Source organism: Ceratotherium simum, chromosome 8 (genome assembly GCF_057802395.1).
Source record: "Ceratotherium simum simum isolate JZ-2026a chromosome 8, ASM5780239v1, whole genome shotgun sequence".
Lineage (NCBI taxonomy): Eukaryota > Metazoa > Chordata > Mammalia > Perissodactyla > Rhinocerotidae > Ceratotherium > Ceratotherium simum.
This window is the reverse complement of record NC_141907.1, coordinates 20333000-20360514: the sequence shown is the minus strand read 5'-3', so window position 1 is coordinate 20360514 and position 27515 is coordinate 20333000. Positions and strand designations below refer to the sequence as shown.

Sequence of the window (27515 nt, the reverse complement as noted above, 5' to 3'; positions counted from 1 at the left end):
GCGCCCAGGGAGGGTCCGGGAGGGTCCGGGAGCGGGTGGCGGCCGGGCGTGTCCCGAGACCCCCGGGCCGGGTGGGGCGCGGCGGGGCGGCGCGAGGCCCCCTCCCCGCGCGCGGGGCGGGCAGCCGCCCCGCAGTAGTCATTGGCCAGAGCGGGCTGCGGGCGCGAGTGCTGATGTCAGGCGGGCGCGAGTGCGGCGGCCGCCCAGCAGCCGGGGCTCGGGTGGGGGGGCGCCGCGTGGGGGCGGCGGCCAGCATGCTGCTCGGCTGCGGCTCGGCCTCCCACACCCGCGGCGCCCTCGTCCTCGCCAGCGGCGGCGGCGGCGGCGGAGCAGCGAGCGGCGCCCGCGTCTGCGGCGGCGCAGGGTCCGAGCGCGCGGCGCGGCGGCGGGGGTCGGGGCCCGGGCGGGGGTCGGGGGCCCGGCATGGCGCCGCGGAGGGGCGGCGGCGGCGGGGCGCTGGGGCTGCTGCTGCTGAGCGCCGCGTGCCTCATCCCGCCCAGCGCGCAGGTGAGGCGGCTGGCGCGCTGCCCCGCCACTTGCAGCTGTACCAAGGAGTCCATCATCTGCGTGGGCTCTGCCTGGGTGCCCAGGACCGTGCCGGGCGACATCAGCTCCCTGTGAGTGAGTGGGACCCCTCCAGTCCCCGCCCCACCCTGCGCCCGCCGCCGCCGGGGAGTTGCCTCTGGCGCTGGGACAGCGCGACCCTGACCCCACTCCCCAGCCCTGTTCTTTGCATTTGGGTGGGGGTGAGCTAAGGGGCGTGGGTGGAGTCTGGGGCCCTGGGGAGAATGGAGGGAACCCGAGACCCAGAGTCTGGGAACCCTGACAAGTCCCTGTGGCAGTGTTTCTCAAAGTGTTTCTGCATCAGACCCAACTGGGGGAGCTTGTGCTAATGCAGATTCCCGGGCCCGCGCTGAATGAAGCGGGTCTCTGGAGTGGAGCCTTGGAGTCTGCATTTGGCGTCCCCAGGTGATTCTGCGGTGCATTAAAGTTTGAGAGGATGGGTGTATGTGGGGGAGTGGGTATCGGGGTGTGTGTATCCAGTGAGCATGACTGGAGTGAGTACAGCTGGCAAGGGGTGAGGCCTCACTGTCCCACCTCGGGTCTGTGGAGATGGTTCACCATGGCCTCCGCCAGACTTGTCCACACTGCAGGTTGAGAAGAACCTGGGTAAAGGCATGCAGCCTCTGGGAGTGGGGGGCTGCCCCATGTGGCCTGGAAGAGGGGAGCACAGAGGGCATGGCAGAGCACTGGGGCATGTGGGACACTCTGCCCACTGGCCGAGTGCTGGCAGGCAGCCTGACTTGTTGCCCTGAGTTCACAAGGGCTTTTTCCCCCTCCCACCACACATTATATTGGCTGCTTGTTCAGCGCTGGAGGGACTGACAGGAAAGACCTCCACGTTATTTATCCACCTGCTAAGAGATGCTTGTTAACCTGCCCTCACACAGCCGCTCAAGCCACATGACCAGCTCTCATAATGGCTCTGGAAGGGGCTATTGGGCTATATCTTTACTGCTGGGAAATGTTTCCTGCTGAAACGACCCCTTTGTTCCAGGTAGGGGGTTGGGGTGATGCCCACTCAGTCACAGAGGCAGGGAATCCCCGGGGTGAAGTCGCTCATGCTCAGGGCACTTCCTCTTGTACTGCACTCCCCTGCCTCCCACCCTAGGCGAGGTGCAGGGGCCTGGACCCAGGAGTGAAGGGGTTCCTTTTGGCACTTATAGGAAGTCAGGAGAAGTCTGGCTGGCAGGAGCAGAGGGCCTTTTTGATTCCTAATATTGCGAAGTCGGGTGACATGGAGGATTCCAGAAATTAGAATTCCCCTTGTTAAATCCTTTTAGACCAGCAGCTGCTGAATCGATCTGCATGTTAACTGAAGTAATTCCGAAATAATGTATTGAGGTCCTGCTGTGGCCAGAAAGGATAGGGGACCTGGTGGCAGAAATAGTCAAGCTTCTTGCCCTTGTATTGACCATTATATCTGGCAGATGGCATTGCCTCCCACCACACAGTCAAGTTCAGGTGTCTCTGAGATTTTCCCCAAGGCTTTCATGGTACATTTAATCAGAAGTGCTCTGAGTGTCTTTCAGAGATGTGTTCCCAAGGGGAATGCTTAATCCTACCCTGGAGTTTCATCGGCCAACATTAACGCTGTGTCTACACAAACAGAATCATGGGCAGAAGTGAAGTAATTATCCATTTTCAGTCAGGGCCTCCTGTAGTTAAGAAAAGGAAGCGAGGGGATTGATTTAAACTGGCTGAGATAATGTTTGTGGAAGGAGCTAGACTGATGGTGAAGGTTTCTATTATCCAGACTAGTTTTCATATTGATCCAGTTCATTGGAAAATGGCTTGACTCTTCTCGTTCCTTCCCCTGAGAAGCCCCTGGCCAACTGTTCTAAGCCTTGTTCCTGAGGAGGAGTTGAAATACAGGTAGAGGATGAGACCGGTTGCCCACCCTGCTTGGCACTTCTAAAAAAATACCTAGACCTCGTTCTGTTCCTCTTCTGCCTGCAGGAGCCTGGTAAATGGAACGTTTTCGGAAATCAAGGACCGGATGTTTTCCCATCTGCCTTCCCTGCAGCTGCTGTGAGTACGGGACGTTCTCTCTGAAAATGGGGATTCTGGAGGTGCAGTCCTAGGAGGAGCCATCTCTGCCTCTTTGGTGTCAGTCTTTCCTAAAATACCCGAGTAAACCATGGCTGCTCTTAGTGTTAACTTGCCCTGTGGTGTCCCCACTGAGCCGAGTCCCAAGGCTCTTTGCTCTGTGTCCTTTCCTTCTTTTGGCACATGTTTTCCTCAAGGACTTTATTGTAGATCCCAACTCCCGTATCCGGCAACCGGGGACCTGATTTCATTGAATTATGACCTGAATTTCTCTTAAACGAACTGTTTCCCCAAAACCTCCCTTTAAAGGAAAACCTACATTTTAAACTCTTAATGTTACTTTGGAAATAGAAGTATTTCTAGTTGACTGAGTACATAAACTATTGGGCAGCATACTATTTGTTTATGTGCAAAATTTTATTTACTCATCCTATCATCCCTGTGAAGAGGGTATTTTTATTTCCCCATTTGACAGATGAGAAGACTGAGGCTCAGAGAAGTTAAGTGACTTCCGCAAACTCACAGCCAGAATTTTAACCCCTAGTCGTAACTGCTCTGCATCCGGCCACTCCTGGCCACTACCTATGTCATGACCAGGAGCCCAGGTCAGTTAATGTTTGTGGAAAAGAAATGTCCAAAAAGCAGTTTTCAAAAGCAAGTCAGTGACGGGCAAAGTCATGAGTACGTAGCTCATTCTCTTCATCTGTATTAGTTTCTTAAGTCTGAGATGAGATCAAAATTAAAACGACATATTACAGAAAAATATGGAGAACTGGAATCCTAAATAACGTCATGTTGATATTTTTGTTCTTGAAATGTTATGTACCTACTTATAACATTATACTTAACATTTAAAAATCTATAATTTCTTAGAAATTGTAGTTTTATTAAAATATACTTTCCATATGGTGGAAATACAATTTTAGGTATCTCACCAAATAGACTTAAGTGGTGACTATGTAGACTATATAATTACCAAGTAGACTTAAGTGGTGACTCATAGAAAATTACGTGCTGATAAATAGTCTGCTGAAGATTTCTTAAACTTTTTTATTAATTCTCATAGAAACGTATAATATGGTAGAAAGAATTTTTTTTTTGTCTCAGCTGTGTGACTTTGGTCAAGTCACTTAACATCTCTGGCTCAAGTTTTTCTAAAAATAGAGTTGGATTAGGTTCTTTTAGTTCTCTAATTTTAATAATTGCTTGTGTTATCTTAAAGCATTCACTGGCTGCTTAGTTGTGCTGAGCATTAGAATGTTTTGAAACAGCTATCAGGTCGTATTACTGAGACCCGCAGGGGAGAAAGGGTGGAGTAACGGGGCTGACCAGAAAATCTAGCCAAAAGGAATCTACTTGCCATCGTCCGTCCATGAGCATCCATGAGTCAGGTTGTGCACCTAATGGGCCAGTCTTAGGCTGAGAAGAACCCGTGTTTGCCCACAGACCAGAACATTCCAAAAGGAACAGAAAGGGCTTCACTATGTGCCTCCAGTTTTACATCTCTGCATTGAGATCTATCCTTTATTTTCAGATTGCTGAATTCTAACTCATTTACAGCCATCCGGGATGATGCTTTTGCTGGACTTTTTCATCTCGAGTACCTGTAAGTTCTCTGCTTTGTCTATTTGCCTGGCATTTGGTATCTCAGTAGAATTGCTGTATTGCTCTCCAAGCTGGAACAGCATCTCTTTGAGAGCTGAGAGGTGGAGATGATGGAGAAAACCCCCTTCTCTTTTCAGCGCTGACCCTTTATAGTTCACTTGTGTATAAACATGCTGGGGCAGGAGGAGGTTGGAGACAAAGACGGGAAGAGGAGACAAAGAGGAAAGATATTCATTCATTCTCTGCTGACATTTAGTTTGTGGTGTAGTAAGCACAATTGGAAATTGCGTTGGATATTTTTACCTCTCATAACTAGGCATGGATTTGCTGATCAGCCAGAAAGAAAGCTGAAGGATTCTGAGGGTTACTTATTTTTAAATAAAGTCTCCCTATTTACATGTCTTTAATTCAGCTGTTCTATATCCTGTTTGCAGTATCTCCTGTGAGTGACTGTTGAGGGTCTAATTTTATTTTTTCTCCTTTAAAAAAAAGGTTATTTTTCCCTTTTTAGATGTGCAGTTTTTTCCCCTAGCAATGAGCTTGCCCTTATTCTGATTTCTTTTCTGATTTGTCTTTTCCCCCTTTCATGTCTTTTTTCCCCTTAAATTCTTTCATCCTTGTCTTTTGTAACTTTGTAATAATATTAATCCTGCTATCTGATGGGCTTTCCCTACTTAACGTTCAGAGGGATTTTTAAAGCTTTGTCTCTGCTTTCTTATCCGAGGTTAACAGGTAGATGTTTGAATTCTAAACACATCCTGGGTCTAGGAAAATGCTGCTGATTTTATGTCCTCAGGAAAGGTGTCTCTGGAGGAAATCTTTCTCCAGAGGACACATAATGTGTATGCTCTCCTGATACTCTGATAGCATGTGTAGTATGGAAACCATGGTACTCCTGGAGTACTAAGTCCAACTAGGTTCTATCAGCATGTTAGCAGCCGAGGGAGGTAGCGAATGTAAAGCTATCCGTTTTCTCTTACAAGCAGTTCATTTTACTGTCAAGGTTATTGAGGAGGAAGTTTGCTTATCAGTTTATACTGAAGTCTATTACTGAATAGACCCCTGATTTTTAAGAAACAGACCTCAGAAAGTTGTCAGTATGAGAATCAAGAACTGTTTTACTAACTAATGGCATCGTGTTGCAAAGCCTCTCCCTTGGACCATCTCCTCAAAGACCCCTTTACATTTGACGTAACGTGATGCCGTAAACTGAAATTTAGTTCTCTGGGTCCTAGGGAATAGTCATAATGCATTCACTTCATATGTTTCCATGAAGACTTGACAGCGTGGCCAGAGTTATTATTGCAAGGTCCTGTGTGCAAGCTCTAAGACATCTTAGCAGAGAGAAGGAAGTTTGGATCATACGCACCTTCATTATACTTCCTATTGCCTACTGGCTTAGAGATCTGGAGAGCCTTCTTGCTCTGTCACCCACTTGTTCAGAGATTAGACTGTGTAGGGCATGATGAACTGAAGTTTGCCAGAAGCCAAGCTTGATGGAATTCTCCTTCAGCAAAAGCTTTAATATGGGGATGTAAAACAATGGGCTCCCTCAAGGGACAGTGATATTAACAAAAGTGTTAATAGCCAGGCACTGTGAGATGTAAGAAGGATTGAGTGCGGAGAATGTCTGGAAGCATTCCAGTCTTGCAGAACTTCTTGCCTTTGTATAGTGCTTTCTTCTTTTTTTTTCCCCAAGCTGTTTTTACTCATGTTGCCAATTCTGAATTTGAAGACTTCCATGCTGCTTCTGGAAGGAGTACAGAACATACACTTGTGTGCATGCATTCTTGCACACACCCAGCTCCCACTTGGAATCTGTTGTAGCTGACCTGGTCTTCAGAGTGGAATTTTTAAAATTCATGAATGCTTTTAGATTTTATTCCGAAAGCATACCAATGTCATTTTTTACAGATGTTAAGCAGAGAAAATTCAGTTTAATCATTACTGCTGTTCTCCTTAGGTTCATTGAGGGGAACAAAATAGAAACCATTTCAAGAAATGCCTTTCGTGGCCTCCGTGACCTGACTCACCTGTAAGTCCTGTGAAAAGTGTTGTAAATTCTTTAATGTGTAGAGTAAGGTTCACTTCCTGGTGCCTGTCTCTTACTTGACTGTTTTGTTCATATTGTAATATTTTCTGAAGGAAGCTAATTTCCAGGTTGTCCGAGAGGTTTCTATATTGTCGATCAGACACTTGCCCATTGTGATTACTCTCACACTTGGCTTTATTATCTTTTCCATCATCCTGAATCGTTGTTATGGACCACGTGACTGCATGTGAATTAAGGAGCACTCTGAGCCGTGAGGGGCCTGTGTCCAGTGATGGAGGAGGTGGGAAGGAAGCTAACGTGTATCGTACGCCACTGTGTGCCAGGCACAGGGCTGGGTGCTTAGTGAACCTCTTCTTTATCTTTCATGATAATCTGTGAGTCCCCATGTTACCGATTTGGAAACTGAGACGTAAGTGACTCATTGAAGAATGTTGAATGCAAGATCAAAGTTAGGACGAGGTGGAATAGAGACATTTTGTGGTTCCTCTAATTTGAATGCAAATAGGTTTTTCTTTTATGTTGAATTAATCTGCAGCTTAAGCTAAGCTCTCTGGGTTCTTTAATAGCTTTCTGGAGAAAAAAGTTAAACAAATTGATTTGAATTGGCATATCAGAATGAAGCAAGTATACACACTTAGCAAATTTAGAAAACTGTAAAAAATAGTGGCTGCATTTATGAAAATGTAAAAATAGTCATTGTCATGGTAGGAGCAATTTATTAGCCAGGAACCAGGTCCCACTTGCATGATAGATAGTTTGTGTTTAAGATAACATGTCTCATCTCCATTGCCAGCTTGTCTGTAGTAAAAAGAAAATTGGGAACATTGGAGGGCTTTGCATGGGGGTGTTGGGCAGCGGGGGGTAGTACCTTCAGCGTGTGTAACCCTGACTGATACAGCATCTAAAGAGGTAATCATTCACATGAAGCCCTGATGTAGGCAAAGATGTCTGTCAACAGGCTTAGCAAGCACTTGATTCTGGAATCCTACCAAGCAGAAGCTCTGCCTCAATTAAAGCTCGTAGAGTAAGGAGATGAGGGAACAGAAGTGGGAGGTCCGAACATCTGGATCAGCAGTTGATCCTGGAGAGCGTCAGACTCTAGTTGGCATTATTACTCCAGATTTTCTTTTTTTCCTGTAAAAGCCTTGATGTTTTTTCAAATTCAACTTAGGTGCCAAATCCCCACATTCCTGTAGAAGCTAAGACAATGGGCTTGGAGTCACATAGACTTGGGTTCAAATCTCAAGGCTTTATTGCTAAGCCTGTTGAGCTTCAGTTTCCTCATCCTTAGAATGGGGATGATTATATTGACCTCATAGGATTGCTGCACATGGTGGGTTAATGCTTGCTTGCAAAGCATCCAGCCCATTGCCCATGGTAAATGCTCGAGGTATGGTTGTGGTTGTTATCATCGTCATATCATCATCAACAACAGCATCCTTCCCTCCCTCCACTCATTAAGAACTCTCAAGTTTCTGCATGGACTGCTGAGTAGCCTTGGCAGTTTGGGTGGCTAGACAGGATCTGCTGAGAAGACAGCTGTGGGTGTCTGGATAGGAACAGCTGTGACCGGATAAATCCGGTTCCCAGAAGTCAGGAATGAGGGGCTTTGTTTCTGAGCAAAGGCTCTGGGCAGGTTATGAACCTAAAGCAAAGCCCGTGTGACTGGTTGAGTTAGTGCGGATATTAACTTTCATTTGACCAATTGGCTGTGGGTCCCCTGTCTGAAAACAAGTGTGGACATGCACTTATTGTGCATGTATATTTGTATATCTTTGTACATGTGTGCCCATGGGTGCATGGACTTCTATACATGTGGATACATAACTGTTTGTGTGTGCGTTTGTGCATTTGCATGCCATATGTGTATATCACGTATGCGTATGTGTAAGAGGCACCTCCTTTTCCGTGTGACAGGCAGAGAGCACAGAGGGAACAATGGAGTCTTCTGCTTGGGTCCAGAGCACATCTGATGCATTAGAGGAGAACTAGGCCCGCCCCGGCATGTATTGCCATCCTACAGTCAAGCCTATAGGGCCCCCCTCTCCCAGCTCTCCAGCCTCATTTCCCTGAAGTCTTCAGAACACTGGGCTCTCAGTGGGCCCCCATGCGCACCCAACTCATCCCATGTCCAGGCTTTTCCTCACATCCTTTCTCTTGCCTAGGATGCTGTTTCTTCTGCCTGCGATCTCCTGGAATCTGCTTTTCCTTCAAAGTCCAGATTAAGTTCTGTCTCCCCCATGGAGCCATTCCTGACCTCCCTTCCACCCCTCGTGTAGCCCTCCCTCTTGGCTCCACACACCCAGCGCTTTACTGTAGGCACTGGCCATGCTGGTTGGTGCGATTTCATGGATGTTAGTTTTATCTCCTCAGCTTGGTTGAAAGCTCCCTGAGAGCAGGGCCCACGTGGATCTTCCATTAGCTCCGCTCTTCCCCCAGCATCTAGCACAGCGCAAAGCTAGGACATTCTTTCTGGTTTGCTGATTGACTGATGGGTTCCTTACTGAGCTGGATTTTCCATATGTCCTCTACTTCTGGATGAGACAGTGACTTTTATTTTTTATTTTTTTTTTTATTTTTTTTTTTTTAAAGATTTTATTTATTCAGTTTTTCCCCCCAAAGCCCCAGTAGATAGTTGTACGTCATAGGTTCACATCCTTCTAGTTGCTGTACGTGGGACTCGGCCTCGCGTTGGACGGAGAAGTGGTGCCTCGGGGCGCTCCCGGGATCCGAACCCGGGCCGCCAGCATCAGAGCGCGCGCACTTAACCGCTAAGCCACGGGGCCGGCCCAACAGTGACTTTTAAAGTTGACTCCTCTAGGCTGGAGATGTATGTAGTCATTAAATCATTTAATATGTTGTTGAAAGAATGAACCCATCCTTCCATTTCCCCTCACTTTTCTGTAAACTTCTAAGCAAAGAGAACGCATCAGCTCTCTAAAGTTCACTCGTGTGCTCAAGGAAGTTACTATCTGGAATTTGCTTAAGTATCTTATTTTTATCTTTTATGAACTTTTGCAGCACCTACAGACTCACATTTGTATGTAAAGAAACATAGATCAGGTTTCAGAGCATTGAAGGAGCGGTGCCAATCTGTAACTAAAGTCTGGGACATTTGTTCTCCAGCAGTCTTGTAGAGCCCAAGGGACAGGTCACTCTTAAGTAGTTTTAGACATGAAGTAAGTGCTGTGAATTTGTAGAGAAAATGAAGTGGAAAGTGAGATGTTATGCCTTGAGTGTGAGTGGGGTGGATGGCCCGTCTAAATAATCCAGCTTCCTGCAATCTCGATGGAACACTTGGGACGGTTGCTGAACTTGCTGCTTTGTCGGCCTTAACCAATCCATGTATTCTTATCACTTCAATACAGTATATTTCATTTACCTAAACATTGTCAGGTAAATAATTAACGTTTAATTAGCTAAAAAATTTTGTACTTTCTAGAGAAAATGACCATCAACCAGGAAAAAAATCAAAACAAGAATCTCCTTTTTTAATTTCAAAAAGCTACTTCTACAGTATGTTCAGTCTGATTACATACTTAGCCTATTTACAACATCCTTTAAGATGTACCAATAAATCATTTAGGAAAGAAAGGTAAAATTACGTGAAATTGTATTGTAATCCATTTGTGGTTACCTAGATGGGAAGGGGCGTAATTCAGAAACCACAGGTCTCCCCGTGTTCTCCTGGCGTCTTGAAGCAAGAATGTTTGGATTAAAAATGGGCTCAAAGCTTCCTGCTCTAGCTGAGTCTAAGGAGGAATACCCATTTCTTTAATTTCTCTTTCTGGGATGGGTCATTATCATGCTACAAAAGACTAATTTCATATATATTTTTAAAGATGTTGGAGCTGAATTGCCTACATCTTTATCATTTATATGTTTTGCTGTTTGTTCTCGTATGAGTATAAAAGAAAATAAAAGTAGGCATCGGTTTCTTGGCTGACTCACATTAGAGCATGATGCCTGGAGGAAATCACAGGCTTGATGGACATCATTTCAACTCCCAGCATCTTTCACGTCAACAGTCCAGAACCATGGATGTTCATCTTCAGCAGGATGATGAGAGGGCACTGCATAATCCTGAATCATTGGAGAAAGAGTTGACGGTGTTCATTCAAGTCTAATTCCTGGAGATGGGGAATGGACTAGGACACTTCAGAAAGATAGTCAACACCAAGAGCATAAATGCAAAATGGTTTCTAGTCAACTTTCATTATTGAGAAAATGAAACTGATCACAATCAGTCTTCTCTAAACATTGTGGTTCATAGAGGTTTTATATTATGGTTGGGATTAGAGCCGACGGTCTTTATGTAAAAGAGTATTTATGGAATCCTTTCTTAGAGTCACAAGTAATAGAATTCACCATTGAGAAACTTCTTGGGATGAGACTCTGATTCTTTTTTTTTTGTGTGTGTGTGAGGAAGATCAGCCCTGAGCTAACATCCATGCCAATCCAATTCTCCTCTTTTTGCTGAGGAAGACTGGCCCTGGGCTAACATCCATGCCCATCTTCCTCTACTTTATGTGGGATGCCGCCACAGCATGACTTGCCAAGCGGTGCATCGATGTGCGCTTGGGATCCAAACCTGGGCTGCCAGCAGTGGAGCACGTGCTCTTAACCGCTGTGCCACGGGGCCGGCCCCTCTGCGTCTTTTTTTATCATTGTCATTTTAGTGCATAATTCATTGATTCAACAAAGATTAACTGGGTACCTACTATGTTCCAGGCACTGTTCTAGGAGCTGGGGATACAGATGTAAACAGTCAAAAATTTCTGTCCTCATGTTGTTTATGTATAGAGAGAATACATAGCCAATAAAGAAATAGATAATTAAAATGTATAGTATGCCAAGTGATGGTCATGCAGTGAGATCCACAGAGCATGGAAGGGAGATGTGTAGAGGTCAGGGAAGGTGGTGATAGTAGAGGACAGACCACAGGAGGTGGTGAAGTGAGCTGTGTGGTGTCTTGGGAGAAGACTGTTCCGGGCAGGTGAACATGGTGTTCAGAGGCCTTGAGGTGGGAGCATGCCTAGCTTGTGTGAGGAATAGTGAAGAGGTCAGGTGAGTGATCTGAGTAGTTGAGACATGATCTTGTAGGTAAGCGAGAATGGAGGTAACTAGACCATGGAGGGTCTTGCACGACATCAAAGGGACTTTGGCTTTTATTCTGAGAAACATGAGATGCCATCTGAGGTTTAACAAATGTATATAAAGAGCTTAATAAATGCTAGTTTTAAAAACAAAACAAAAAATTTACCTTGTACTCCAGCATCTATAATGTTATCTTTGTATAACTAAACTCGTTTCTTTATCTCATTATCCATGACCAAAGCCAGAAATTGAACCACGTTGTGCTGAAGAGGTTTAGAGCTCTGTTTTAAACCATCAGCTTTATTGAAGGGACTTCAGTGGGACAGGGCATGAAGACAATAACCACATTAAAATGTGACTTTCTTGTTCTAGCTCTTTGGCCAATAACCACATCAAAGCCCTCCCACGGGATGTCTTCAGTGATTTAGACTCCCTGATTGAACTGTAAGTAATGAAAATTAAGTTTGTGTGTGTTTGTCATTGTGTCCCAGTTAATTACGTCTTTAAATCCCCTCTCTCCCTTTACTGCATTTCTTTTATGTTGTAGCTAAAAATTTATGACAAACTAGTGCCTGCTGAGAAACAGCATGTAGTTTGTATTGTGTTGGATTTTGCCATTTAATAGTATACTTAGTAGCGCTGGGCTCTCTCATTCCCTGAGATGGTGTATCTATCTGCTTTATCTTCTACTGGACGTAGTTTAACAAGATCTTAAAGCTTCTGTTGTGTTTGTGAAAACCGTCTTCTTATAATATCCTGTTTTTTTTTTTTTGTGAGAACCTGTGTCGGCTGGTATTTTTCTTTCATCCCTCCTGCATTTCCAGCTTGGCATGGTGACAGTTTCAAAGGGGTTTGGAGAAATGTGATATGTTGGCTCTGAGAGCTCTCTGTAGGCTGTGTGGTTAAAATCATGGACACTGAACAGCGTTAAATAAAGTCAGTGATAAGTACAAGAAATAGGATGCGTTAAATACAAAATTTTTTTAAATTCCATTTTGGGGGGAAATTAAATATATTAGGATGTTAATAATTCTGGAGTTTCATATTACTGCTGAAACATTTCAGATATGTCTATTTCTCTGTGTGCTTGTGTTTTGTTTTGTTTTTTAGAGATTTAAGGGGCAATAAATTTGAATGTGACTGCAAAGCCAAGTGGTTGTATCTGTGGTTGAAGATGACAAATTCCACCGTTTCTGATGTGCTCTGTATTGGTCCACCACAATATCAGGAAAAGAAGCTAAATGATGTGACCAGCTTTGACTACGAATGCACAACTACAGGTATTCAGAAACTCTATCATTAAAGCCTGGCATTTAGAATAATTCCTTTGTTTTTCTTTTAGATCATCAACAGGGAGTGGGGAAAAGTGGATGTAAAAGTTTTCTATCAAAATTATTTTAGAGAAAATTTAAGCATTCTAAAAGAAGTGAATTGATGCGGTAAAGAAAGTATCTCAACAGTTTGGAAGGATTTTCGTTAACTGCACTGGCTTTAATTTTGATTCTTTTTGATCTTTACAAAATTCAAAATTCTTGAAAGATTTTTTTTTAAAGGTCAAAGTATAAACTAGTGAGTTCAGCATAAAAAGATTTTCAGATCAGTCTAGGTTTCATGGAGAGCCAGCGCAGAGAGGCCTAAACTACTGTTCTCATGAGCCACTGTTGTCCCTGTTCTCTTGAATGAATAATATGAAGTTTATTGAAAATTCAACTAATAAATACCAGACTTTAAAATCTATAAATTGCTTTCATAGTTCCATGTAAGAAGAGATAACTAGGTAAATTATAACCAATAGCAAAGTAGAAATATAACTTAACAGCTAGTTATCAAAAGACAAAACTCACATTGAAGAAAAAAATGTAAAGAAAGTTTGATTTTGTTCTCCGGGGACTGCCTCAAGGTTTCAGTTTATACGTTTTTCAGTTATAAGATAAAAATAAAACACTAGCAGCCTCAACTGTCACATCTCGTGGAGAGCAGGTGAGGGTCTCCATATGAAAGGCTTAAATGGAGTTTCTAGAGCTTCTAAAGCCAGGTTTTAAAGGAGAGTGGATCAATCCACAGTATGAAAGCTGCTTACCAGACTTGTAAAAATAAACATTTAAGTTGTGAGTTGATATCTACAAAGCCTCAAGGCATGTCAGTGGGAGCCACAGAAATGAGAACTGAGAAAATAGTTACAGAAACTCAAAAGACAAAAAAATTCCAAGCACAAAGTATCAGATTTAGGCTGGTCCTACTGCCTCCCTCTAAACAAATAAGCAAACAAAACCTCACAGGGTAAAAATTATTTCTAGATATTTTTGTGAGTGAGGGACCCTACAAGTTCTGTTCTCTTCTGATAGAAAACCTGAAATCTTATGGAAATGCCCTTGTCTTTCATCATTGAACAGAGGCTTATTCAGCTGTGTAATGACAGGTGCCCTCTAGCAGCCGAGGCCACTAGGAGGTTATTTATTGTATGGTAGAGCGCTGCAATAAATCAGAGGTCGAAGTCAGAGGCATTTGCACCAAAAGGTGGCATTCAAGGCCATTTGATATTAAATGCTAAACCAGCGCTCCCTGGGTCTCCTCTCTGCCTCTTCTCCCGTTTTTCTGGAGAGTCCTTTAAACTCTAAGGTGAAGTTAGCAGCTTTTCCATTATTCTGGTCACACCTGGCCATAATGTGCGAAAACTTTGCCAATGTCCAAGAGAAATGACATGGGCTATAGGGGGTCTTGGGGAACTGGGAATAATTTATATGAGAAAACGTGATTTCTGACCTTAGAGCTCTGGGGATGGTTATGAAAATGATCCGGGCTCTGAGAATTGTTATAGGAATGGAGGGGGCTTGGAACCGAGGTAGCCAGGTGTCAACATCTGTCCTAAACCCAGAATCCACGAGACAGCGTGAGCCCCCTAACACGTTTTAGGGAATTCTCTGTCTTCTGTATATTTGTCTTTGCTAACAGGCTTCCTACTAAAATTTAGAAAGTCAGCACTCCTCCCTGGTAATAGAGGGGTGATGATTCTCTCTTTGCTATTGTTTTATCCCTTTAAGACTCATGAACAAATTAGCTTTTGCTCAGTTGCTTCCATCATGAAAAAATGGCGCAACCAAGTTGTGACCTGTCCCCAAATATAGTCCTTGCCTTGTAAGAACTAGCTCGATCCATTTTGAGTTTTTTGGGTTCCTATCTTCTGCTCTGACCAAACCTCATCCTCTGACGCTCTGTTAAAGGCTGGGGAGGAAATATGTGAGGATGGTTGGGAGATGGAAAGCCAAATCCAAGAGTCATGGTACTGTTATCGCATCCTTACTAAAGAATTGGGAAGAAGCACGTTTTCTGAGTGCATCATTTTCCTCTGAGCTCAGATTTTCAGAAAAACAGTAAATTCTTCAGGTAGAGGAAGGAAAGGAAGATACTGTTCTTCCCAGGGAGAGGAAGATACTGTTACCATTCTGTTCCTGGCACAGGGGTGTAATTAACACCACAAAGCCACCACTGGACGGCTTCAGCTCTCTAGATTAATCACAGTCCTTCCATAGCCCTCTGCTTCAAGTCTATTTTTAACCACCTCAAAAATTTGTGTTACCTACTCATGATTTCCTGTGTTAGGTGGATAATTCACTAAATTCCTTAGAGGGAGTGAATTTTGCATCCTAATTGTCCTGTTAGCTTCCCTATTTCAGGGCTGATGAAAATGCAAAGAGAAATAATGCATTAATGTGCAGTCTCTCTCCCAATAGGATCGGCATCATGTATAATTTATTTTCTGCAAGTGCTATAAATAGCTATGTAAAAATCTGTTGATTCCAGTGGGAGCGAGGCTTAATTGTAAGAGTCCCACTGACATCATGAACTTAATCCAATGTGAATGGAAGGGGCAGCGCTTTGTGCAGAGAATGCCATTAATACTTAAACGCTGGTAAATTGATGTCATATCGATATGTGTATTCTCTGAGATCTTTCCACAATGAATGTGCTTTTGCCATTTGTGAAAGATAAATGAAGATGGGGATGGGAAAAGGTATTTAAATTCCTCGAGTCTCTGCCTCCCAAACACACAAACGCATCAATTATTTTCTTTCATCCTTTTCTTCCTCTGTTTCTTCTCTTCCTCCTTCCTTCTCTTCCTCCTCCTTTCTTGGGGGGGCAGAGGGAAGAAGCGGTCTCCTATTAAGAGTTAGATTTATACTTCAAATGATTTAACAGTCTGTTTTAGCAGATGGTCAGTAAGTAGAAAATAGTATGAAACCAATGTTTTGGGAAAATAAATGAAAATAGGGCCATTAAAGGCTAGATTTGGAAAATACTCTCTATTCTGATAGCTCTTTTTCATTCTGGGATTCTTTGATAAAGAACTGAAACTTTTTGGTCTGCACTTTGAACGACCTGCGTTTTTAAGCAAATGCTCATGTTCCTGAGAATTCAGAGTGCAGTCGGGAGACTGATGAGAACAAGGAGGCGATGAGTTACAGGCATCACAGGAGTGTCTGCAACCTTCCTCAGACATGGCTTAAACGAATGTAACCTGAGATGTCGGAGGAGTTGAGAGCTGTCCCGGTTGTAATTAAAAGAACACAGCTGTATTCTTTGAGTCCAAAAGGAAACAGACAGTGACGGCTGCCATTTCCCTCTTTTTCCCTTTATCTCCATGTGAACACGGAAACCTCATAGCCTTGTGTAGTCAGCAGGCGCTTTCTGGCGTCTCCACTGGTTCTGCCAGTACCAACAGGAATGAACCGAGGCTGAGTTTTTTCTGTCTTAGTCTCTGGAGGAGCGGCCCTGGTATTTTGGGGGGTTGGTGGAGGGGTGGGGCTAGGAGCCATTGTGACTCTCCCCTAAGTCTTATTGCAGGCAACCTAATATTACCATTGTAACTAGAACTAAATAACTATCTAGTTACCCATATAAAACTACCGAGGGATTACCATAGATGAGGCTCTGTGCTACACTTATCTGCACTCGCTTACTTAGTCTCTACAGCCGCCTATGAAATAGACGGTTCCCTCATTTGACTGATGAGGAGCCCGAGGCTCGACGTTCTTGCCCAAGGTCATGAGCTACAAATGCAGACGGGAACCTGAAGGCCAGGCGGTCTTACCTAAAGCTCCACGCCAGCTCTTCTGCGTCTTCCACTTCCTGCTGGGGGGGCTGCCTCATCCGCTATGGCCGCCTGGCCCCACTCTCTTCTTGCTGTCGGGGAGCAGAGGCAGCCTCCTCTTTGCTTCTCCCTCTCCTCCCCACTCCTGCGTGCATCATTCATTCAGCCCCGTCCTCTCCCCTCACAGTCTTCAGAGTGGGCAGTGGGGCAAAGCCGGCCCACCCACACTCATTAAGCCAGGAAGCATTTATTAATCACCTCCTGTACACTCCAAAAGTTAAAAGGCACTGAGTGCTCACTTTGTGCGAGGCACCATGCCAAGTGAGTATGAATCATAATATACAACAAGGAAACTCAGGCAGAGAGAGGTTAAGTAACTTCTCAAGAAGGTAGAGTACAGCTCTAGCATCTTACCTTAGATGCCATTAAAATGGACACTCCCCCAAGAGACAGCCCAGTGGTGGCCAGGACAGAGGAGGTGGGCTGTCCTCTTTCAGACCTCAATTCCATGTTTATCAAGCACCTACCATGTGCCGAGCCCCGAGATCGGCATTTCCACCAACATTACCCCGTGTCCCTGCCGTCAGGCTTGGGAGGTAAGTATCACTGCCCCATATTGTGGATCAGTAAACTGAGGCCTTGTAAGCAGAAGTGCGCAGCCCTCTGGGCAGTGGTCCTCAAGGGCAGGCAGTGGTTTCGGGTGGTCTGACTCTAGGCACAGTGCTCTCTCCTGTGCGTCACGCTGCCCTCCGTCCCTCAGCTCTTCCCCGTCTGCCCCCTGAGCGTCACCTGCTGTTCCCGTCCCTGCTCCACGCTTCCTACCTCAGCACTTGCTCGGCTGCTCTCACCTCCTTTCCTGCCTGTGTTCCTTTTCTACTGTTCCTCTTCACTCACTACTGAGTGGCCCTCTCTATTGCCTTTCTCATTTGACATCTTTTATGAGGCTTCCGAGTTAGCTGTTTCTTGAGTGGCTGCCGAGGGCTTGTGCTGTGGGAAGCTCCGAGAACTGTAGGACCTGGGCCTGACCTCGGGAAGCCTTTGGTTAAGAAGACAGCCCACGCTGGCTGTGTGGCCATGGCCAGGCGTGCACCCTCTCTGGGCTTCAGTTTCTGGCTCTGTAAAATGACTCGAGGCTCTAAGATCTCTTTCTCCAAATCTGACTGTGATGTCACTATGTTGGAGACTTAATCATCGTGAATAATGGGATGTAAGCAACAGAGCCTGATTATGAGTCCAGTGAGTTAGGAGGAGTCCCGTGGTTTGGACCAGCTTTGCAGAGGAGATGGGACTTGAGCGGGCGTGGATAAGGATCGGGTGGGGAAGAGATGGGCAAAGCCAAGATTTTCTCATAGAAATCCCTTTCCTTAGCCAGACGCCCACCATCGTTCTCCCTGGGCACGTTTACCCTCCAAGAAGCAGAGCACATCAAAGCATCTCTGGCCAAAGAAATAACTTACCTTCGACTTTATTAGTGTTTTTATTTTAAATTCTTTCTTCATTTGTTCTTGGCTACCACATACCAACTCTCCTGGCTTCTGAGGGCATGCTCACCTTTCCTTGGTAAAATCGTCCCTTCCCTACCAAGATTGATTACAGAGAGCCAGCCGTAGCTCAGGGGAGTGATATGGACGAGGAGTATTGACTTCCCACTAAATGTAAGAGTAGAACACGTGCTCAGATAGGCCGGGTTCTGTGCTGCTTGAAAATCCGATCGATCTCCTCTAACTGCTTGTGGAGCAGTGGAGCGCTGTCCAGATCCCAGGCACAGCCGTTACCACTGCACGGAGTCCAGTCACCAGGAAACACACTTAGGTTAACTTCCCGCACTGTGGGCTTATAAATCTCTGACACCGTCTCAGGGGGTTTGGTCAGGTTTCCCACTGTGCCGTGTGCCGTTGGGGAGTTCACTTTTAGTTTTGAACCTGCAGTGGCAGTGTGTCCCCCAGGGGTAGTGCAAGCTGGAGGGTATAACAGATGGTAAAGGACCCCATTGTCAGATAAGCTGGAGACGTACCACGGCAAACAAAACTGAACGGGTTTCTTCTCTCCCGGGGCTGTTCTGAGAGGGCGAGAAATACAGCCTTTCCCAAACGAATGTGACCTGTGCAGCCCTTCCTCACAGGCTGATTTTCCTGATGGTTTCAGGAATGTTGCTCTGCGGCATCTTTTCTGTCTTTCTCCTTTGTTTAAAACTTTGAGATCCTTTAGCCAAATTTGTGAGCTATTTATCTAAAAGAAGCTGTATTAGAAACTGTGCATTCAGTCTGATAGTTCTGTGCAAGCCAGAACCCTTCTGGAATCTTCCAGAGTAAAACACACTGTGATGTGTGTGTTGCTTCTCTCTTGTCCTCCCTCCTTCTCCGTCCTCTGTGGAACTGATGATAGAAAGATCGAAGGGTAATGGTGGTCGATAAATCCCACAAGAGAGCTCATGGAGACTTTTTTTCTAAACACCCATTCCCAGATTTTGTTGTTCATCAGACTTTGCCCTACCAGTCGGTTTCGGTGGATACGTTCAACTCCAAGAATGACGTGTACGTGGCCATCGCTCAGCCCAGCATGGAGAACTGCATGGTGCTGGAGTGGGACCACATCGAAATGAATTTCCGGAGCTATGACAACATTACAGGTGTGTTGCGGCTTTGATCGGGGGTATTGACCTAATTTCAGTACGGCCTAAAGCCCGTGAGAGAAGAAACGTTCTCTGTCATACCGAGCGAGGGCTTGGCTCTCTGACTCGGTTAGATTTGGGGAATGAATTCCAGCCACCCCTCATCTCTCTGATTTTTTCTCTACATGGCCGGTTGTTGGTAAGATACCTCAGGTGGTGATCCTATTTATTGTTGGCGATCCTTTTGAAAAGGGACGGGGATGGGTTGCATGTGTGGGAGTCGTTTTCCAATAGTGATGAGAAGTCGCCTGGGGAATCCCTTGATGCTGGGCAGTTACGGCAGCCCAAGACTGCACCAGCTTTTTAGCAGCTAAAAGATTCCTTTGACTTTTGTTAAGCTGATTATTAACTAACATGCTAACACACACGTGCATGCACACACACACATGTACACGTGGACACATGCACACACATACATGTGCACAGACACACGCATACATGCATACACATGCATGCACACGTGCACATTTCTATGGATTTTTCCTACTGCCCCCTTGCCAGGTCCTGGCGATCACTGCTTCCCTTTAATAAATACATACAGAATAAGAATAAAAGGCTCCCTAAGTTCAGGCCTTTGAGATGAGACTTAGTTAATGCTCCTTTCAATGCTGTCAGGGGATCCCCGTGTCTTAGCGCTCCTAAAAATGGGCTGTCTACTTGCTTTTTAAATAAGTGAATACAGTCAAAATAATCTTTCAAAGACTTCTCATTTACCAAAGTGCAATCTGATAATAATACTAACTTTATAAGCAGCATCACGACAGCCTAATTGTTGCCCTATGAGAGGATTCCCTTCAGCGCTCCCTGATTCAGAGTTAGAGCAGCCTTTTGCTGTAGCAGCGAGAAGCGTGTCTAGGTGAAATTTCGGGATTAGGAGGCTCCTAGGAATCTCTCAGGCACCCCGTGGCTTCACAGCAGGTGCCAGGATGTAGGGAGGCAGAGAGAGCGTTGTTTCACCCCCGGGGAGCAGAGCTGCTAATGAGCCTCATCTCGAGGCGCTGAGAGTCTGCGAGGCACACATCCAGATGCTCCGAAGATGCCATTTCAGATGAGCCGCTGTTGCTGTCAGGCCAGCTGGCCTCGTAGTGCTGAGCTCACATTCCTGAGCCCGAAATGCAGATTCAGCACAGAGCCGTGCAGGTGGACCTGTGGAGGGAAGCCCAGGCCTTAGGACCCTAAACCCTGTCCACATTAAAGGAAAAAGGGAGATGGGAGAGGGACTCGCTACCCGTGTTTTTTTGCTTCCCTGTTCTTCCTGACTTGGAAGACAGGTGAGGGATGAATGAGCTGCCCCTCTGCCTCCCCGTTCCCTCCTCACAGTAGGAGGTGGGAGCAGAGTGAGGCTTTGCACTTGTACAGGGGGTTCCAACGCCAGTGCTGGTTGCCAATGCTGGCTGTGGGCCTGTGAGGTGCCAGGTGCTGCTTGTCTCGTTGGAAACTCACAGCTGAGGTGTTATTGTGGTTTGCCTGCCGGTAGGTAGAGGACAGAAGCCGTCTCTTCAAGAGGGACGGGGCAGATAGACTATAAAAAGCTCAGGTTTTGAAAACCAGTAAATGTGGATTGTGCTCCTGACTGCCATGTACTGGAAAGTAGCTATGGCCTCTGAGGCTCAGTTTCCTCATCTGTAAAATGGGCAGTAGACGTTCCTCATGTGAATGTTGAGAGGATTCACTGACTGCCAGGCACAGAGCCAGCAGTTCTTCATGCCAACCGCCTTCTCACACCTTTACAAATGAATGAGCAAGGCCCAGGCACGTGGGGTCACCCCACTGTTACTTCCGAGGCAGAGCCAGGGTCTGTCACTGCTGCTCCCCGCCCCTGCCCTCTCCCAGGCTGACCGTGGTAGGAAGGGACAGCACTGCCCTCCACCTGCCCTGCTGACATACTGCAGCTGGTGGCGTCCTCAGGGTCATCAAGTCATTCATTCATTCATTCACGAAGATTTCTTGAGCACTTACTCTGAGCCAGGCACAGTCTAGGTGCTAGGGCCGTAGCAGTGAACAAGCCAGATAAAAACCTCTGTCGTCTAGGATTTTACATTATAATGAGAGAGAGAGACAATAAAAAAGACAAATAATTCTAATACATGTAACACATTAGATAGCAGCATGCTGAGAAGGGAAAAGAAAGCAGAGAAGGAAGAGTTGAAGAATGGGCATGGGAGGATTGAAATTTTAGAGTGTGCAGGAAAGGCCTTATTAAAAAGGTATGATTTGAATAAGACCTGTGGGACGTGAGGAGTTGATCCACATGGAGAGTGGAGGGAAGAGCATTCCAGAAAGAGAACAGCAAGTGCAAAGGTCCAGAGGCAGGAGGGTAGCTTTCCTGTTGGAGGAGCATTCAGGTGACCAGTGCGACTTGAACAAAGTGATCCAGGGGGAGTTGCAGGAGACAGTCAGGGAGGTGGGAAGGGCCAATCCTGGGGGCCTTGCAAGTTCTCTGAGGGACTTGGGCTTTTACTCCAAGTGCTCTGCAGAGTCATGGAGGGTTTTGTGCAGAGGTCAGCAGGGCTGCGCAGGAGATGCAGGCGCCTGGTACAGAGTGCCAGGTTGTGTCCAGCTGCTGGGTTGAGAGGAGTCTGTGTGGGAGGTGGGGGGACAAAAGTGGAAGCAGGGTGACTAGTTGAGAGGCTATTGCAAGATCCAGGTGAGCACTGATGGCCCGGCGCCTGCAGAGGCCCCAGAGCTGGGGGGTAGGAAGCGGTCAGTGTGATCCGAGTGTGTGTGGCCAGGGAAAGGGGCAGGTGGACCTCGCTAGTTTCCAGGCATTCCTCAGCCCCTCAGTCTCGAAGTCTGAATCTCCTGAGAGGTGGGCAGCCCCGGCATGAAGCCCACCTGGATCCTCTTCACAGCCAACCCCAAGAAATAAGCTACACCGTGTGGTGGTTGGAGCTTGTGAGCTCCAACATCAGACTGGTTTTTGATAAAACTGGTTCCAGATTTCTAACTGGTGATCTTGGCCAAGCTATGTAATTTCCTTGAGCCCCTTTCATCTGTAAAATGGAAATTTCGTGAATTTCCATTTCATCTGTAAAATGGGTTCATCATGGTATTGGACCCCTGGGAATTTAATGGAGGTGATGTGTGTAATACTTAGCCCAGTCCTGGCAGATAGTGAATCCTCAGCAAATGTTGGGGTATCAGTGGGGATAAAAATAGGTATTTGATCACCATTCCTTGCTACCACCACAAGGGAAAGTCACCGGCTTTAGATCTTTTACTCTTTTACTCTTAATTCATGAAAACACAGAATCCATACATCAGAGTCCGAACATGCCCTGCCAAATACATAGTGCCCATTTCCTTTCACTTACTGGTTTCTGATCACATCTTACAATTCAGCCTCCTCGCTTTCTTATATTTCTCCCTTCACCTGGGTCTCCAGGCTCAAATGCAGCCTCCTACAGGAAGCATTCCGTGATGACCTGATTGGAATGAGGTATCTGTCTTCTTACATGGAGTGTCTGCTCCCATACGTGAATTTCCATTAAACACAAATCGTGTTCACTGTCACATAATTTTTCATTTGAAGGAGGGCAGCTAACATTTATGTACTCAGTGATTTATCAGCCTTTTCTCATGTAAACCTCATATAACATAAACAACTTCATAACATGTATATTTATTGTCTCCGTTTTATAGGGGAAAAAATACTAGGAGTAGTCCTCCTTCCCGCACAGACCCTAACTCTTTGACTTCCATTAAAACCTCCTCACGGCTTTCACAGGCACGGGAACGCAGGGACCAGCAGAGCTTGGCCTGAGGGAGGCAGGGAAGAGAAGAGGGTGGTTGCAGAAGTAGGTGGGTCGCTGGGTGGAGGGAGGAGTGTGGCGAGCTGGAATGCAGCCTGGCGGGAAGCCCCGGGCGCACGTGTGCTGGGCAGATGACAAATGGGTAAGCAAGGTGCAGCCCTGGGAGCACTTGACTTGAACAAGACCAACGGAAACACGGACCCGTTCTCCCCGCACGGGGCTGTGCATGCCTCATTTGTCTTCTTGTTTCATCGCGGCTGGTCCTAGAGTCGGCAAGGGCTGGGCAGGATTTTCTCAATTCATGCCCAGCAAGCCTGGGGCTCCGAGGAATGGGAGGGGCACCGGCATCCTCCTCTGTGGTCCTGGTGACCTCGATGCAAAAGGGACAGCTCCAGCTGTCCATCCATCTTCTAGGGGGAGAGGGCAACCCATGGTCACGTTCACCCCAAGGCTTTGCTTCTCACATCTCCTTTTTCTCTCTACGTCTCTTCTCAGCTATCCTGTTTTTGGTTTGTCTGCCTTTTGATTTCTGCATGCTAAGTGTGTTTCAAACTCTCATCTCTCTTCCTCCATTAACACGAACACACGCACGCACGCTCGCACGCGCACACACACACACGATGATCTCTGCTGCTACTGAAAACTCTATGCACCAGAAGTGTTTACCTGGACAGAGGTGCTTTGGAGCATCTCCAAGAAAGGCATTCTTTCTGTCTCACCGGCCCCTTGGCTGAGACAGGCAGACCTGGAGGGCGCTTCTGGGGAGCAGGGACTCCCTAGCCAGGCGGCTCAGGAAGGGGATGTGGAGCATGCGTTCTCACTGAGTGTTGGCAGGGTGCGAGTCAGTGCAGCTTTTGAAGAGCGGTCTGGTAGTTTACACCCACCCTTAAAAAGGTGCACAGTGTTTGCCCCAGCAATGCCTGCATTTAAGAACACTGCCAGATGGTTTTCAAAAAAGATTTCTCTACAAGGAAGCATGTCGCTTACAATAATGAAGAACTAGAAATATTGCAATGTCCAACAAAGGGGGATTAGTTAAAGAAAATATTGTGCACCCATGCAATGGAATACTGTGTAGTATTAACAAATCAAGTTGTAGAAAATGCAATGACAAGGGAAAATGTTCACAACATAGTGGTCAACGGAAAAAAAGTAGACTATAAAAAGCCCGAGTGTACTATAAGCCCCTGTATATACTATAAATAAATTCGGACTTATTAAAAAGTACATTTGAGTATATGTATAGATGGAAAATTAAAGAAATATATCAAGATATTAAGTCTTATTTCAGCATTTGCGGTACAAGTGATTTTGATTTTCTTTGTGCTCTTTGGTACGTTGGTGGAGTGTGGACTGGAGCCAGACCACCTGGATTTGGATCCTAGGCTCTACCACGTACTAGCTGTGTGACCTTGTATAAGTTACTTAACTACTCTGTGCCTCAGTTTTACCCTTTATAAAATAGGGATCATGATGATAATATTAATAGTACCAGCCTCATAAGGTTGTAAGGATTAAATGAATAAATACATGTAAAGTGCTTAGTATAGTGCCTGGTCATAGTATGCACTTTATATAATGTGTTAGCTATTATTATTTTCAAAATTTGCTTTGGTGAACATTGAAGACTTTTATAATCAGAAAAAAAAAATGCAATAATTAGTTTTAAACAAAAGAAAAAGACCAAGTTCTTGCCAGAAGGCCAAAGCAGTGAAAGAGAGAAGTAAATGCCGCTCTAAAACCCACCCAGCGTCTGCCCCCAAAGTTAATACTAAGGACAGAAATTGGGTAATTATCCTTGTAATTTACAGGCCAAATTCACTTTGGTCCAAATTGCCTAGAAAATTAGGGGGAAGAAATAACTGAATCAACTGACCTCGATGGAGGGTCAATACTCCTTGAGACGTGGGTGGTCCTACTGCTTGCTGGCTGGAATGGGGAGGTGGGGGAAGGGCTGGGGGTCTTGGTGCAGAGTGGGAGAGGATGGGAGGAAGTGGCCCAGACACCACTGAAAATGTTCCCCTTTTCCTGCAAAGTTCTGGTTTTTTGCTGCCTGAGTGGGATCATTCAGATTGTTGCTCACTCTATAGGTATTTATGCACTGCCCACTAGGGGCAATTGCTAAAGGGTCTAGGCCTTTCGATTATCAAGACAATTGCTTCAATTATACAATAATGATAGCTATGAATTATTGACCACTCCCTGTATGGGGTGCTCTGTACTAAAAACACTGACTGTGAAATTTCTCGTTTAGTCTTTACTAGCCCTGTAAGGTCAGCTGTGGTAGCGTCCTCAGTCTCATTTTAGAGAGAGGATCCTGAGCGCAGAGAGGTCACTGGCACAGGGTCAGGAGGCTTATGAGGTGGGAGGCTGCATTTGGAACCCTGGGCTACGTGGTCTAGAGTCACAAGGTTTAACACCATCCTGCCTTCCTTTGGCTCTGGAAATCAGAAGAGGCCAAATGTCTTCAAAAGCCCTCATTACGTTTTTCCTCCTGCCTCTGAGACCTGACTCCTACCTTTTCACCCTTCCTTACCCCCCAAGAGAAGAGGCCTGTTTAATTGCCCCATTCTGCCCTATGGTGTCAGGAAATACTTTTGAGAGTAGCAGGAAGACAATTCATTTCGCGTGTTAGTGAATTTCCTGAACTGTGTGCCGGCCTCTAAAGTCGCCAGAGGCTCAGGAGCCCAGCACTTACCATACTTCTGTGGAGGCACATTTTAAAAAAAGGGTTTTTTTTAAATTTTTAATTGTGGGAAAATATACATAAAATTTACCATCTTAGCCATTTTTAAGTGTGCTCTTCAGTAGTGTTAAGACGTTCACATTGTTTTGTAACCAAACTCTAGAACTCTTTTCGTCTTGAAAAACTGAAACTCTGTACCCATTAAACAACAGCTCCCCATTCTCCCCTCCTCCCAGACCCAGGCAACCACCCTCCACCTTCTGTCTCTATGGATCTGACTACTCTAGGTACCCCGTATAAGTGGAATCGTATATATTTGTGTTCTTTGTGACTAGCTTATTTCACTTAACATCATGTCCTCAATATTCATCCATGTTATAGCATGTGTCAGAATTTCCTTACTTTTTAAGGCTAAGCAATATTCCAGTGTATGTATGTGCCGCATTTGTTTATCCATTCATCCCTCAATGGACACTTGGATTGCTTCCATCTTTTGGCTGTTGTGAATAATACCGCTATGAACATGGGTGTGCAAATGTCTCTTCAAGACCCTGCTTTCAATTCTTTTGGGTAAGGATCCGGATGTAAAATTGCTGAATCCTATGGTAGTTCCATGTTTAATTTTTCAAGGAACCGCCATACTGTTTTCCATAGCGGCTGCCCTATGTTACATTTCTCACTAGCAGTTCTCAAGGGTTCCAATTTCACTGTGAAGGAGCATTTTTAACTGTGGCTGCCCTAATCCCCTCTCCTTTCTTTTGGAGCACAGGTCAGTCCATCGTGGGCTGTAAGGCCATCCTCATCGACGAGCAGGTCTTTGTGGTGGTGGCCCAGCTCTTTGGCGGCTCTCACATTTACAGATACGACGAGAGCTGGACCAAGTTTGTCAAATTCCAAGACATAGAAGTCTCTCGCATTTCCAAGCCCAACGACATTGAGCTGTTTCAGATCGAGGACGAGACGTTCTTCGTCATTGCAGACAGCTCTAAAGCTGGTCTGTCAACAGTTTATAAATGGAACAGCAAAGGATTCTACTCGTACCAGTCTCTACACGAGTGGTTCAGGGACACAGATGCGGAGTTTGTCGATATAGACGGAAAATCGCATCTGATCCTGTCCAGCCGCTCCCAGGTGCCCATCATCCTCCAGTGGAATAAAAGCTCTAAGAAGTTTGTCCCCCACAGCGATATCCCCAACATGGAGGACGTGCTGGCCGTGAAGAGCTTTAGAATGCAGAATGCCCTCTACCTCTCGCTCACCCGCTTCATCGGGGACTCCAGGGTCATGCGGTGGAACAGTAAGCAGTTTGTGGAGATCCAGGCTCTTCCGTCCCGAGGAGCCATGACCTTGCAGCCCTTTTCTTTTAAAGAGAATCACTACCTGGCCCTGGGGAGTGACTATACATTCTCCCAGATCTACCAGTGGGATAAAGAGAAGCAGCTCTTCAAAAAATTTAAGGAAATTTATGTGCAAGCACCTCGTTCCTTCACAGCTGTCTCCACTGACAGGAGAGATTTCTTTTTTGCATCCAGTTTCAAAGGGAAAACAAAGATTTTCGAACATATAGTTGTTGACTTAAGTTTGTGAAGGTGCGATTGGTGAATTTAAAAGACATGTAGCACTAGCTCTCGCGAGAGAGGACCAAGGAAAAAACTTAAAGAGAAGCCAGATTCAGAGCTCTGAAATTAAAAATGCACTGAAGAAATAGTTAGAAGTTTCCAAACTTTTAGAACTCACATTTTAATCAGGGATTGCATTTATTGGCTAACTGCATGACGTGTCCATTCTCCCATTTAAAAAGACGTCTTAAAGCCTGTAATTACTGAGAAAAGAGTACAGCGTTAACTCTTACCATCTAGGAAGGTAGTATGCTGTTTTGTTTTTAATGAGGAAGGAGAAAATCGGATAAGATGGGACAGCTCTTATAATGAAATAAAAAAAGACCAAACAAA

The 27515-nt window shown here is 45.6% G+C and overlaps 1 protein-coding gene across 1 annotated transcript; it reads left to right on the top strand.

Moving 5' to 3' along the window:
• The first annotated feature begins 423 nt into the window (after positions 1-423).
• Positions 424-27515, top strand: LGI2 (leucine rich repeat LGI family member 2). Its single transcript, XM_004432319.3, has 8 exons — positions 424-617; positions 2521-2592; positions 4145-4216; positions 6179-6250; positions 11738-11809; positions 12476-12645; positions 18919-19083; positions 26333-27515. The coding sequence occupies exons 1-8, from the start codon at positions 424-426 to the stop codon at positions 27148-27150; spliced, it is 1635 nt and encodes a 544-aa protein (XP_004432376.2). The 3' UTR covers positions 27151-27515.